At 43.5% G+C, this 15,955-nt stretch overlaps 1 protein-coding gene across 1 annotated transcript in view; it reads right to left on the minus strand.

Moving 5' to 3' along the window:
- Positions 1–13,640: 13,640 nt before the first annotated feature.
- BARD1 (BRCA1 associated RING domain 1) overlaps positions 13,641–15,955 on the minus strand; it is a 45,073-nt gene continuing 42,758 nt past the window's right edge. The window contains exons 10-11 of the mRNA XM_059820486.1: positions 14,849–14,946; positions 13,641–14,140 (exon numbers count right to left, since the gene is read on the minus strand). Of these exons, the coding sequence (XP_059676469.1) occupies positions 13,811–14,140; positions 14,849–14,946 (428 nt within the window). The 3' untranslated portion in view covers positions 13,641–13,810. The remainder of the gene's footprint in view (positions 14,141–14,848; positions 14,947–15,955) is intronic.

A 15,955-nucleotide genomic window follows, 5' to 3' on the forward strand; every position in this document is an offset into this window, starting at 1 on the left:
ATCCTGTCCGTGATGCCAGTCACCAGGATATGCCACCAGGATGGGAGAAGACACACAACGATAATGGCCAAGACTAAAAACAACAGAGGAGAGCAGCTTCAAGGCAGAACAGGCTACCTCTGTCTTCTCATCAGACAAACCCTTCAACAGACCCTCCCAAGGCACAAATCACAGCCTGTGTGCCATCTTTCTAAATGAAATGTTGCTACAATAACAGATCTCAAGTGTCCCCTGAAGGCACGCTGTTCGATATTTATAATCACTTAATAAACACATGAGAAATGGCACAGTACAGCCCTACATAATCTATGTGCAATGATCCTTGGTGACAAAGTGTAAGTGACCAAATCCCTTTCCAGGTCTAATGATATTTTGCTCTAGTAAGCCAGTGATATATCTCATATGGCGAAAATAAAGCACTCATGCATAAAATTAATACAGTAAGCTCTGAAGTCATAAAGCTTTCAGTCTGTGATATATTAGATGGGAAAATGACTAACCTGTAATTCAAGTTCTCCTGGTGCCTTATTCCCCGTAGGTTGTAGGGTCACCTAGGCATTGCACGACCAAATCGCGCCATTTCAGAGGCATATGAATTATTAACAAACCAGTTAGGAAGCTCATTAGGGTTATGTGCATAAAAAGCCCTGCAAGGACACAGGTAGCAGCTTCTCCTCATAGAGGTCAAATGTTTCCGTTCTTTCCAAACCTGCATGAGAAAACTTACAGCAAATCACCTCCGTTCAGTTTGCTCCCCTCGCTCCTTCTAGGAGAGCTCGTGGTGCAACCAAGGATGTTTGGACACTTACTGAAGTACCTGGGACCTCTTTCTAGGCAGATTTCCCTGCTATTTAACAGCACAGGTACAATTCCCATGTCGGCCTCCGATAGAGTTGGGAACAGTTCGCTGTTCCGCAAAATCATGACGGCAATGTGCACATGCAGTCTATGCCATGCACTGTTTCTAGAAACACCACTTTATTTTTCACCCTCGTGAGCCTCCTCTACATCTCACGCACACCAACCATCCCAGTGCAGTGGCAGACTGGCTACTGGTTGTCTCTGAGGGGCTGGATCGTGCCTGGACGGTGGTTGGGCTTGAGTGCTGTTGCAGACTCGCCCATCACATTGCGTAGCCCTCTGGGAGCTCTCGCAGTGTCCTGGTCTTCTGTACCCGTGTGAACCGGTGTCAGAAAAAATTTCTCCAGCTACCTGGAAGAAGTGAGGAACCATCCAGAAAGTGAGAGCAGGGGTGGTGAAGCGACCAGCAGCATCACGAGTCTGCAGCATGAGCGAGGGCTATGAAAATGCATCGCCATTGCAAAGCCTGTTCCATGCAGCACCTTGCTGGGGCCTTATGGAAAGCAGGGCATACAGCTGCAAATACAAAAACCCTTCATAAAGATATGCTCAGTAGTGTCAAATATTGAAATTACATCTCCGCACGTGTGTCGCATACCTTTTCATTGCTGATTTAGTAACTCAGGGATGAGAAACCCAAGTCAAAGACAATCGTTCAAGGTCCTTCCATAAGAAAAGGCAGACACTGCTTGCTCCGACGGTGGGTGCGGCAGGGATCACACACAAGAACATGCTGTAGACTCCATTGATCTGCAATCTATGCCTTGTTTCAACCAGAAAAATAATTATCCTTTGCATGTGAAATGATCACAGTGCTTAAAAAAAAAAAAATTTAAAAAAATCAATCTCCAGCTCCTCAATCAGGAACTCTGCCAAGCTATCAAATCGATAGGTTGTTAGATACTTGAAGTATGGGAATATGTGAAAGCTATCAAATGATTTCTTTGTTAATAAACTGCTACAGTAATTACCATTAGAATAGAAATGGAAAGATACGGATCAGAAATGGAAAGCTGTGAATGGTTTCTCATTAAGTGAAATTAAAGCACATGGGATTTTCTTCTTTTCTTTTGGCCTTTATTCTGCAACGTTGTGAACACGCATACCCAGAGCTGCTCATGCACCCAGCTTTGCGTACCCCCATTTCACCTAAATATCTTCAAGTCAGTGAGCCTCCAGTAGAGGAGAGCTTACCGGGAGAACAGTCAGTTAAAGTCAGAGCATGGGGATGTTGCACCTTGCAGAGCTGAGCCCCATAGACAGTGGTAGACCATCCTGGGCCAGCTCAGCCTGCAATGGTCATCACAGAGGTCTCCACACTGGGGCTCAAATAAGACCAGTGCGGATGTTCTCCATGAGCCGCGGATTTTAGCGCCAGACACAAATCCTCAGCCTGAACAGCAACGTGGTACCAGGAAATAACAGCGACAAGATTTAGAAATCGGGAGCTGCTGGTTCACAGAGCAGTGAGTTAGCCGTGCCTCATCTTGCACGTACCACGTCTGCTCTGCTGCCCAGTCCCTCAGCTCTGCCAGGGGTGGAAAGCGGGATACCATGGAGAACCAGGTTAGACGTGTGGAAGGACCTTGAGGAAACTGGAGACCTGAGGGTTGAGCTCTGTTTGGGGTGGGCAGGAGAGTGTGGGAAGACTGAGGGCGATGGTGGGGCTCTCCATCAAGGTCCTGGTGGGTAGCTCCAAGGGCGAGGAGGTTCAGCCTATGCTGACTGAGTGCTAAACGCAAAGACAGCCAGCATGAGAGTATCATGACGCAAATTCTTCATTTTCAAAGTCTGCGATGCTAAAACGTAAGTTTTCAGTTAAAGAACATAGCAAGTTCCGCAAATCATAAATGCATCAGGAGCCCTCCCTACCCCTCCCACTCGCTACTTGAGGTCATTAGAGTAATAGATTTTTTCAGCGAAAAAGCTTGACCTTGTCTAAAGTGCAGATCAGAGAACGCAATGAGATACACTTAAGGTTCAGCTTCACTCCAATTAGCAGGACAGAAATTGCCATGTTGGCTTTGGGGGGAGGAGGGAGAAAACCCATTTGCTGCAGGTGGAGGAAGAGCCTGGCTGTTAAAGCTAGCTCAGCTGCCCAGACGACAGCCTGAACTACACTGACATCGTTCCTCCTTAACTTGCCTATAGCTGAGAGCGTGCATGGGTGAAAGCACATCTTCCTTCACGACGTAGGAGATGCAGAGTAAGTAATCCACTCAACGAAAAAAGCAGGTCTCAAAAAGCCCAACTCTTTTTATGAGGAAAAGAAAGGTTGCGAAGGCTGGAGAACACCTGAAAAGTATCATTCAACATCTGCAAATCCCACTTTACCCACAGTGCTTAGACAGGACAATATTAATAGCCCCACAGCTTTGCACATACAGAATTTCAAGTGCTTCCAGACCCTTTCCAGACCTAACGTATTTACTGAAATTGGTTGTCTTCTACTAGCACATAAAGAAGAAGGGGGGGAAAAAGGACTAATGGATGTACATTAACCTTTTGGTACTAGATTTCCCGATACTAGCTACTAATGCAAAATCCATTAGAAGGAAATGTCTGGGAACCATGGTGTGTAAATGTTATAATGCAGTGAATAAGTCTGTAAAAATCTGAAGCGGGCAGAGCAGGGACAGAGACCTGTGCAAAAGGTGGTTGCAAGTGCAAGACAACTAAAGAAAGCTCTCTGATTTGCTTTGGGCAGAGAAACCCTGCAAAAAGGACCTGGAGAGGTGTAAGATTCGGAAACTGAGCTTTGCAGCTGCCCATTTTGCAGGAGAATTTTATTGCTCACCCCAAGGGCAGAGCTTTGAAGTGCCTGCATAAACCTCTTCCATTGCCACACAAACTCTTCAGGACAAGAGCAAATGGCCTCAGTTTGTGCCAGGGGAGTTTTAGACTCGATGTTAGGAAAAATTTCTTTACTGAGAGAGTGGTGAGACACTGGAATAAGCTGCCCAGGGAGGTGGTGGAGTCACCATCACTGGAGGTGTTCAAGGAACGTGTGGACGTGGCACTGTGGGACATGGTTTTAGTGGGCATGGTGGGGTTGGGTTGGTGGTTGGACTGGATGATCTTACAGGTCTTTTCCAACCTTAGTCATTCTGTGATTCTTTTCCTTGCATCTCCCTCTTCCTCCGCTTGCCTGCCTGTGCAAGCATTGCCCAGCGTGATGGTCAATGAGAGATGAAATGGCTTTTCTTGCTCCAACACAGCCTTTCACCATGGGTACCTGGCTGATGGGCAGTGCAACACAACTCCATACAGACATGAGCTCCTTCCCAAGTTCTCAGCTGGCCTGGGCAACAACAAAATGATGATTTCCATCCTCTGGGTGCCTGAGCTCCTGCCTGTCATGGGAATAGTAACCCCTCCTCGCTTGCAGAAACGCCACAAGAAGCTGTTTCCTAATGAAATACAGGCATGCTTCTGTGGGGGATCATCCCAGAAAGAGCTACCCAGAGAAATCACCTGTTCAGTCCTCCAAGCAGGTACAAAATGATCTTTAAAATCATCTTTTTGAAGATGAAAGAAATATCCAGAGCAACCCGGGCACGGTGTGAAGCAGGAGTTGAAGTGGGGGTGACCATGGCATTGAAGACACAAACCAGCCTCAAACTTTTATTTGAGGAATTCTTCACTTGCTGGGTGCTCTGCTTCGAAATCGTAATGTTTAAGTGCTTTTCTTTCAGGGGTGTGAAGAGAAAGGGGAAAGAACGAGACCAGAAGTGAATATTATAATTTAATACGCGAAGACAGTTTTAATAGTTACCTTAATGTGCACTAATTAGGTATGGGAATACGCAACACGTCCCAGGGGCTGGTTATAGCCTCTCTCCCTGCTGCACTCAGGCGCATTTCACTACCGTGATCAAATATTTTAAAATGTACAAAGATTTATCACCTGTAGGGCACAGAAGGAAATTGTGATTTAGCTTCCCTGGCAGTCGCAGCTAACAGCCATCTTCCTAAAACAGAGGACACCACAGTCCAGTTTCACTTACCATCTGAAGCCAGCCAGAAGCCGTCAGCGCCGATCTGGGACTCCCTACGGCTGCCAGGACAGGAGCTTGGACCTGGACAAAAACTTTCTCTCTGTGTGCTGGAGCTCCCAAGTGCTTGGTTCATCTCGCAGCTCCGCATGAAACCTCTTCTGTCCTTTCCTCCAGCCAACTGTGAAGTCCTTGCAGGACTAAGTGTAGGTACAACTGGGCATATGCCACCACATCGAAGGCAGCTTGCACCTCGAATGGGATCAGAATAAGATTCTTTATTACAAACACCTTTGCAACCACCTTGAATGGGATCAGAATGAGATTCTTTATAACAAACACCTTTGCAACCACCTTGAATGGGATCAGAACGAGATTCTTTATAACAAACAACAACCTCCTGGTTGTTTGTTACAAACACCTTTGCAACCTCCTGGCCTTGGGGCTTTCTCTAGGGTGCCAAACAGCACAGCACCTGGGGTGAGCATGAGCTAAGCAGAGTTGTCTTCCACCTATGGCCCTCTTCTATCTGCTATCTCTTCTGCCTGCTTAAACACAGAGCCAGTTCTCCTGCCTCACCAGCGTGCACATTTTTTGTCCTTATAGGATTACAGCATGCTGTTTGGAGGGAGGTGAGTGAGGACTTTGCACCTTTGTGTGTCTGTGAAGACTTTTCTCTCCTTTTCTGCTCATGCCCGTCACTTTTTTGCTCATGCCCATAGCGTAAGTGCCATCTCCAATTTAACAGGTCACTACGGTACCATCCAGAGATTGATCCAGAGCCGGTACTACCTTGCCTGGGCTTCAGTAGGAACTGTGGTTCCTCCTGTCTTGTGGATCTTATACAACTTGCCCTTCGAATGGCATGTGCCAGAAACACGGCATCTTAACACAGGAGCTGCTGCATCCGATCGCTTATTCCTTTGCGCGTGAATTTGGGGCCTTCAATTTCAAAGCCCAGAGCTCCATTTTGCATTCACAATCTGTCTTTGGGGTCCAAAACCAGTTCAAAGTACCTGATTACAGGTGCTCAAAAATAAGTGAAAATGGACCAAACCTGATAATAGCTGACTACAGCTGAGCTCACTGTGTCTGTCTCTTTTGCACCCAGGACCTACCTGCTTCCCCGCACGCTGATAGGGCTTCATGCTGAAACACATGGGCCCTGTAAGGAGGAAATAAAAGGCAAGGTTATGGGATTTTCCTTGGATTTGACAAACGTAGGTGGAATGCAACAAGAACAAATGAAATCCCATCCCCTTCCCCCCCTCCCCACTTTCTCTGTCTGTTGATAAGAGCATCCTCAACCTCCGCAGAGACTGCTAAAAGCTTGCCTTGCTGGTGGGAGCAGTTGTATGCTATGCTAGCCTGGGGTGCAGGGTGGGCTAAGTGCTCGAGGAGTTGGGTGGAGGCAAGTCTGGTGTCCTGCGATGTGTGGGAGAGCAAGTCTGTAGCTCACAAGACCTGAGCTAGCCTGGGACACCCCACTTCTGAGCCACAGATCTATGCTGCTGCACGGACCACAGGAACCTCTAATTTGGTGTAAGCAGTTTCTCCATCTCTCATTATTGAGTCAAGGTTGATTTCATCAAGCAGTTTTTCTAAAACCAGAAGACAATAGTCCATGCAAACTCTTGAAAGAGTCCAAAAAAAAGACATCACTGGAAAAAACCAAATGTCTATTCCAGGCTATTCCTAGATGTTTTTACCATGTCTTGCTCGACAGGTACACAGCAAGGAAAAACCAGAGTCCTGAAAACTTGTACTGTGAGTGGATTGAGCTAGGGAGAACATCTGCCTCCAATTTTTCTGTTAAACAAACCTGTGAATTTTAATTTAATAAAAACCTTCAGCCTACAACCACAAATAAAATCATTCAGGCTTGGCTGAGTTTAAAATCAGAACCTGGCACCTCTTCAGAAGCACATTAGAGAGCTTAGGGTAGAAAATCTTCCCATTTTGACACATGCAGCTGTTGGGACTCAACTGCTGAGAGCAGGAATGAAGCATTGCATGGGGCCCAGGCTCCAGAAGCAAAGCACGTGGAGGTCACGGGCAATATTTACATTAATAGCAATACTGTTTGTGCGCGGGGCTTTGAAAACTATGCATGCCACTAAGAGTAGCTGTTTTGAGTCCGGGTTACATCAGCCACGCGGGTGACCCTGTCTTTATACGGTCAACCTGAGGGCACGTGAAGGAGTTCAGCCCGGAGTGCAGCCTGGCATTACATTGCTGCACAGCGTTAAATAAATACAGGGGAAGAAAAAGATCCAGCACTGCAGACTTATTGAATTAAACATTACTGTGGCTAACACAATCAATACAGCATCGATCGCATTATCCACATTAATATTTAATTCAATTAAAAGGCCCCAAATTTGTTTGGCTTTTTTAAAAAAAAAGTTCCTTCAGATCTTTTATGCTGCAGAAAAAAAGTTAAATTTTGCTGGAGACCCAGAATTCCAGCTGGACCCGAACTATAGCTGCTCTGGGTTTCCCCTGGCACCAGCTGCTCCAAGCTGACCCTGCCAGCGGAGCCGGAGAGAACCGTTTCCCCGGTCAGGCTGCCGCTAGCACACAGTACAAACCCCGCAGCGAGACTGGGACCCCCCCTCAGAGGAACACGGGTGCGTAGGGCCATCGGAAAACCTTACTTCAGAGGCCTTGGGATGGCAACTGAGCCCCAGCCGATCGCTGCCAGAAGAGGCAGCCTCAGACCTGCTCCCCCCACCAAATACTTCGACTCCTCTGAGAATTAGTACGGTTTGCTAAACGAGCAGAAAACCCACCCAGCCCCACGCTAGCTGGAGGAACAAGTAAGTTTTCATCAGTTCTGCAAGCTGAGCAAGACAGCCAGCTTAGCTGTCGCTTCACGTCCCATTTTTGATATATCTTTTTAACCCCTTTCTCACCAGGTATCTCTTTAGCTTAGGGGTTTGCGACGGTAAGTGCTGCGCGTGCTTGCACAGCGCTCGTCGTGGCACAGCTCTGCTCTTCAGCACGCTTGCTGCAACTGAATAGACATAGCCCCAAAATAAACTCAGACCTGAGAAAGGGCTGCTGTGGTTCACAGCTGTGCCCATCAGGGAAGAAACCTCTCCGCTTCTTAAACACACTTGGACGGCCAGGGCAGATATTGTAATGCAGCTAACCGTGGCACTGCATGGTTAACTCCTCCCAGCACAACGCTTCCAACATCCACCGGAGCAAGACGTCGCATCGCCTGCTGCATCGCAAAGCCACGGGTACCAGCCATCCTGTTACCTGTCACTGCCTCAGCATCTCTGATCGGCGACTGACACCAGTGTCAAACACACAGCGGGAGCTGACGGTTCTCTGCTATTTCATCAGACCAGACCTCCTGCCAGGAATTAAATTGAAGCATAGAAAATGTATCTTCTCCATAGGGGGGGGAAAAAAAAAAAGGTGGGAACCTTCCTCCATCTGATTACATACAAAATGTTCTTCTGCTTTTAAGGGTAATTTAACACTAGTTAAAGTACTGTTAATTTAAATCAAACAAGTCTGAAAAGATAGAACATGCTGCACTGCTATTAAAAACAGCTGAATCTTCATTTGTTCCATCCGAGACACTACTGCCCATTTCCTAGCCAATATTATCTGGCTGTCCAAAGACCCCTTTCTGTAGCTTTTAAATTGATATTTAAGCCTACTTTGTTGGCTTTTGCAACACAGTGCAGTCTGCTTTGGTGTCAGAGAGAAAGATTCAAACCTTTCCATCAAACTGTTCTTTCCTGCAAAGTATGGGAAGATGTCAGAAAAAGAACGTGGGGCCACACAGATTAATATCAATTAATCTGACACCAAATTCACCCCCCTTTCCAAGAGCAAAACCAAGTGGCCCTCCAGCACTGAAGTACAAAAGAGCTTAAAGAGGAAAAAAGAAAAGCTTTGCTCTCCTGCAGTTCACAGACCTGTCCTCAACAAGATCCCGAGACGCTGCCATCCAGACTCTGCTGGCAGTTCCGCTGACCCACGGGACAGGCCAGAACAGACGCTCCTGCCCAGCAGCTCTATTGGCACCGCAGCACTGGCAGTTATAAACTGATTTTTTCCCCTTCCCTTTACCACCCTGACGGTAAAGCTAGCCCACGTGAATCAGAAGCAGCACAGAAAGCACAGGCAGGGGACCAGATGATCCCTACATTTACACGTTTTCCCCAGATAAGACACGCCAATGGGTAGTTTTACAACAGTCTGTGTCTTCCATACAGACATCTTTGTCCTCAGCAGAATATTTGCAAGAGTTTCATTAACCACAGTGCTGATCTGCTGGAAGACTGCAGCATAAAATTACTGCTCCAGATTAAGTTTGGTCTTGAATTAAGACACCAGACCTAGGCAGGTAATACAACCAGCTTCAATTCCCTGGCTAGAATTATTCCTTTCCTTGAATTATTTCTCTTCAATTGCTCTTGCTCCTTCTGCGAGCCTTGCCCAGGCTGATCACAGGTAACTTTGTGATGGGGCCGGCACAGCCGGTCAGGTCCAATCTCAGCTCAGATGCTTGTAATAGAGCAGAAGAGAGGGGCTGTGTAGAAGCCATCTGGGTGAAGCACTTGCTGACGTCTTTTTTATTAGAGATGCAAGACCGTGAACCCTCCCGTGAGTAACAACAGACCCTGAGCACCTCCCAGGCACACCAATTCTAATTTGAGAGCAAAAGCAGCTAACACTGTTGAGTATGACTCGTTTGCCTGTTGTTCCCTTAAAACATTTGCAGAAATAATGCAACATCTAGCTCTCCTGCATTGCTCCGATAAGTTCTTTTTATGGGCCACTTGCTTCTTCCTCAGAAAAGTCACTTCTGAGTATCTCAAATAACTAACGAATACTTAATGTTCAGCAACAGAGAACAGATTTTATTTTATAGCTGGAGGAACAAAGTCCAAACAGAACTATTTCCCCAGGCATCGCCACCACAATTAGGCTTCCCCTGACTTGCTCACCATATATTCCTTTCTAAGAAAATTAATGTCTCCCCCTCAAAAACGAATATAATTTTAATTACTTCAGACGAAGGGAAAGATGTTTTAGGGATAAGAAAAACCTATAAGAACTTTAAATAGAAGCAATCAAATAAAGGCAGAAACAGCCAAAAGTATGAACTTTATATATATAAATAACAACAATATTTCCTAGGAGCTACCAAGGACACTGATGCAAGGAAGCAACCTCTGTACTCTCAAGTATTTTTCACTTCAACACACACATACACCCCAAACTCCCCACAAAACAAGAAAAAACAAACAAACCAGCCAGGCTTCTTATATTGTCCCCCAGACCACAAGCCACAGCCATTCAAAAAGCTTATACAGTATTTATGAGAAGTTATTATCTTCTATTAACTATTAGTGATGTTAAACTGATGTCACTGAACTCCAGGCATTGCTACTGGAAGTGTTATCAGGTGTTCCTGATGAACTAATTCATAATGAGATAAACAGATAAATTTTAAGGGAAACTGCCTGAAAATCAATAGCCTTTCTGAGACACACAGCATTTTTGAGGTATAAACACGAGATTAATAAAAACATCTATAATCCACAAAGCAAGCCTTGGACTTTTGCCTCTCCGAATGCCCCAATCATCAATGCACATTAACTATATGCACTTTAGCAGGAGAATACCAATATAAATTCACATTAGAACTAAGGTTCTTTACTAACCATTAACAGATTTTCTTTGATGAACTCATCAACTCCCTGCTTCAGACTATGCCAAAACATACAGCACCCTAAACAGGCTACGGCTGTCAGTGCCACAAGTCTGCTCACACTGCATGAAATACCTCTTCTGTTTTTGAGCCTGCCTCCTACTAGCTTCCTTTCATGCACCCTTGTTCTTGAACTAGAAGAGACAGTGAGAAATGATCCCTACCCACCCCTTACACTACATGCCTCATGATTTTATAACCTTGCTTTCATGAGCCAAAATCCATCCAACGGTTTAAGGGACTTGATGTATCCTTACAAAACATGTCTAAAAATAAAAAAGTCTTATCAGGTGCTACCCCTCTGCTTTTAAGGATTAGCAAAAGTGAATTAAGCACGGTCCATGTCACTGACCTCTAGCTTTGCGTACGTACCTATTGCTTCAGCAGTGTTCAACACCTGCTCCAATTTTGGCATCAAAGTCTACTTACTGCAGTCCTATGAAGCTCTTTAAGTGCGTAGGTCTACATAAGTTGATCACACTCCAACTCTGAATTCCTGAAGAGACCTGAAGGAGATGGACCAGAGTTAATCTTGAGTGCACTTCAATTAAAAGGGTAAGGATCGCTCCTCAGTACGACACAGAAGGATTCTTAATGTGATTTGATAGTAACTCTGCTTGAAAACACAACTTGATTCAAAGTAACAAGACCTTAGGGAAAGTTTAGAGTGTGGCTTAAAAAAAAAATTGATGGCAATTCTCTAACAGAGTTTCTTTTCAGCTACAAAGGAACAATGGCTCTTAAAAATCTGTAAATCTGCCGCCTCTACTTTAGGACACAGAACGGGATTACTGATGGGCCAAATTTCTTCCTTGTACACAGCAAAAAAGCTCCACTCAAGAATTCTGCCAAGATTCACTGCTACTTTTGGCATTAGGTATATTGATGTGCTATGAAATGTCAAGTTAAAATGTGCTACAATTGTTAAAATAATTGACCAAGCATCATGGTTTAAGCCCAGCTGGCAACTAAGCACCACACAGCCGCTCGCTCACTCTCCCCCTGCCCCAGCGGGATGGGGGAGGATTGGAAAAGTAGAAGTGAGAAAGCTCGTGGGTTGAGATAAGAACAGTTTAATAAGTGAAATGAAATAAAATAAAATAATAATAATAATAATAAAAATTGTAATGAAAAGGAAAATAACAACAACAAACAAACAAGAAAGGCAAGTGATGCGAAAAGGCAAGTGATGCAGATGAAAACAATTGCTCACCACCCTCTGACCGATGCCCAGCCCAAGCAGCGGTCCCCTGGCCAGCTTTCCCCCTAGTTTATATGCTGAGCGTGATGTCATATGGTACGGAATATCCCTTGGGTCAGTTGAGGTCCGCTGTCCCAGCTCTGTCCCCTCCCAACTTCTTGCGCACCCCCAGCCCACTCGCTGGTGGGGTGGTGTAAGACGCAGAAAAGGCCTTGACTCTGTGTAAGCCCTGCTCAGCAGTAACTAAAACATCCCTGTGTATCAACACCATTTCCAGCACAAATCCAAAACACAGCCCCATACTAGCTGCTATGAAGAAAATGAACTCTATCCCAGCCAAAACCAGCACACCAAGTCCACGCAGTATCAACTCAGTACCTTATTTGCAGCCAGTGCACAAAAACCCAAAGCACATTCATCCCATGGATTGTTCCACTTATTAATGAGCCTTGCATTTTTGCTCACTCACACAGTACTTGAGAACTGCATTTAGTGAAGAGCAATGATTCAGACTAGCTTAAGTGATAGATCAAGATAGTCCAGCTACTGAAGTCTAGTAGACGCTATTGAAAACTATACCTGTCATACGTGAAGTGTATAGTTCCAAGAGTTCTATAGAACATACTGAAAATTGGCATAGGCTCTCCAATGGCAATGGTTACAGGAAACAACTGTCTCTTACACTGAAGAGCTGCTCTTGCAGATGGATATGCTATCTTCACAGCTGTATCAAGTTCACAGAAAAGTACTTACAATTTCATTTACCTGTTGAGATTACGTACAGACTATGTACTTATTCTGCAGCGAAGCTCATGCAAAAAGATACTCCAAACTTACCGGCACCAGAAGAGTTTTATTATTACAAGCAATACAAAAGCAAACACAAGAAACTTCATTTTATCCCACAACCAGCATTCTCATTGTATGTTATTGCAAGATACCATTTTTAAATTATGAATTCACAAACTAAGGCAACACAAAAGATGCAAGACATTACATAAGAGCACAGAGCGAGGAAGTAAGATTCCGACAATAACTTATGATCAATTATGAGAAACAAGTTAAAAATTTATTGTAACAAACATGGAAGAATCAAATATTGCTCCAATGTAGCCAGCTAAGTTTAAGTACAATTGTGCAAAGTGAGGCATAATTCTTTTGTGATCATTATTTTTTTTCATTAAAGTAACCATGATAGCAACCATCCATACTTACAGAAATATTTTTTTATTTTAATAATTTAATAAGGATCCTGAAGCTTTCGGAAGATAGAATTGAATTTGAGTTACACATTTACAAGTGTGAAAGAGGACAGAAGTGAATACAGCATTACTCTTGCTACAAATCAGGAATTTTAGACCAAGATTTTTAAAGACAGCGTTTTCAAAACTGTCTACTTTCAAATTAATTCAGGCCATTAGCTCTACTCTAATTTCTACAAGGCTTACTTCATGCCAAGAATTTCCTGCAAAATTCAGTTGTAAGAAGTTATAAGAAACATCACATGCCGTCTGACAGAAGAGATGTCTATACAGGCAAACGACTATGTTCAAATGCAGAGTCCTTTTTTTAAAAAATACAAATTCTGGCCTTGCTGAGAAATCTTGATACATACAATAGATCCTTGTTAATGGATATTAAACAGAAAAGAAATGGGGTCATGCTCTATCATCTAGGAAGGGCTGGTTTAAATCAAGAATGCAAAAGGTTTCATTTTGCAAAATCCTAGTTACAAAATGTCAGTGATTATTACGCTTAAGTGAAATGTAAAAATAAAGCATACTAAATATCCCAGGGCACATTTTTCAATGCAGTATATTTATCTCTCTCCTCCATTGTAAGTTCATTTATTCCAGCATATCAGTGATCTTAGTAACTCATTTAAATGGTCAAAGCTCTCCTGTATTCCTAAGTGCAAAACATAAATCATAGCTTCAGACCAGTGTTTACCAGAGTGTTCCAACTGCTCAAGATTCACCACATTTTAAAACCTTGCTCATGAGACACTGATATTCATTTTACAGGCAGGAGCTGAAAGGACATCACACAGTCTATAAGCCAGCTGGAGGGGGCCATCCAGACTTTGCCCTGACGAATTTTCTTCGGCTTGAATTTAGAAGACACATCATAGATTACATACTGAGTGCAAAATCTCTGGTCAGAAGTAGATTCTGCATGGTAAGCCACTGTGTTGATCGTCTGCGTCACATCACTGTCTGGTTTTGGCTGCCTAACCAGAATTTGTCCTCCTGCTGCTTTGACCAGCTCCACAAGATCACTCTTCTGGTGACGTTTGAAAGATCCCAGAAAATAGAAGTAGCATCCATCAAACAACTTAGGCAGCTAAGTGGAAGGAGAAAAAAAAAAAGTATAAATACAGGACTTCACAATTGAGCACACAGGAAAAAAAGGGGAAAGGAACAATCAGTGCCTACAAAAAAATAAAATTTAAAGTAACCAACACTGGAAGCTAGAACAGTAACTTAGCATGTAAGGTCCTCAGTATGAGTATACAATCAAGAAAAGCTTGCTTAAGTGGTAAATTCTTGCTTATGTTTAGATATCTTTCAGCACAAAAGGGTTTAACTATGAGCTAAGAATATTTACAGCTACTGTTACAATACATTTAATGAACTTTTCCAGTGTAATCCAGGAAGTAACCAGAAATTAATGCAGTTAAATATAAAAGTGGCCCTATATGAAAACAGGAAGTAATAAAAACATTTTTCTTTCAACTTTCAGATAATTTCAACTAGGTTCTAAAGCTGAGCAGAGAAGACCAAAGCAGCATCACTTCCTGTCCCATACATCTTCTTCCACGAATGTAATACAGCATTCCCTCTGACAAGGTTATAGCAACATATCCACTAATAGAGAAAAATGACAGCTTTATGGGTGTTCGCAGTTCTTTCCATCACCTTGCACATAATCAAATTTCCGTACAAGACCACATTAAAATTTTACATCTACTGCACCTGCACATGTGGCAAAGGGCAAAAATGCATGAACCAAAGGTCATTAAGATAATCTGTCTCAAGCAATAAAACCCACCAGCTGTTCTCTGTTGAGCCGGCCTCTTTGAGGGCCACCTTGGATTTCATACTTCTCTTCTTGTTCTCGTACTGTGGTTTGTAGACAGGCTTCTACCCCTACAAAAAGCACAATAAGGAAGGCAAAGATGAGAGATCTCATGTTTTAACAGAGGCTTGCCTGTCATTTTAGGGACTAAAGAGTTGCACCAAAATAAGAGGATTACCCACAACGCAAAACATAGCGCCCAAGCTTGTGTGCTTCAGCAATTTGCTTTTAAACTTGAAAAAATTTACAACAGTGGTGAAGATGCAAGTTAGATGGAGAGAAGCAATATCACATTAAAATCAGGGCTGTAAACACCAGGAATTATTAGCTTTTCCTCTTACCCACTAAAGGTCAACCACTTAAAGTCAAATGTCAAATTGCTGATCATTTGGAAGCTTAAAGCCAGCATGTAGAACCAACTCTGCAGTTATGAAATGGAAGCAATTGCCTGATAAAGAGCAATTACAAAGCTGTTTCCGAACAGCTACGGCCTCAAATAACAAATCAGATGGGATTTCAAGGTCTCCAAGATCAGCACAAACTGGAGATTTATGCTAGGGTTTAACAGTGGCATTCATTTTTGTTACCACTGCTGCATAATGAGATTGTCTTTTAGAGCCAACGTGTTTTTACCTTGTTTTAAGGCTAGTTATTTTTTCCAATACAGAATGTGATGATGCTAATGTATCACTAACATCAGTTAAACGTACTACATGACCTCACTTTGGAAAGAGAAATCGCTGTGGTCACCCATTCAAGGATGGAATATTTTGCCTGCACATACATTGCACTGATTGTGCAAGGTTGTAACTTTTAAAGGCGTACCTCACTCTTTACACAGTGTTTCTTACTCAGGCAACTGATTTCTACTGTGCAAATATGAAACCCACAGTATTGAAAAAAATACAAACTAAACAAAACAAAATCAGAAGTAAAATAGGGAGGTTTGATCCTAAAAAGGAAGAAAGCACAAGACTACGAAGAGAAGTATCCCTGACAAAGGTACTTGGATACCATGGCAGCCAATAGACAGGAATATCTAATCTAGAGAGATCTTGAAAGCCAACTGTTAGCGATTTA

This window comes from Gavia stellata, chromosome 8 (genome assembly GCF_030936135.1).
Source record: "Gavia stellata isolate bGavSte3 chromosome 8, bGavSte3.hap2, whole genome shotgun sequence".
NCBI lineage: Eukaryota > Metazoa > Chordata > Aves > Gaviiformes > Gaviidae > Gavia > Gavia stellata.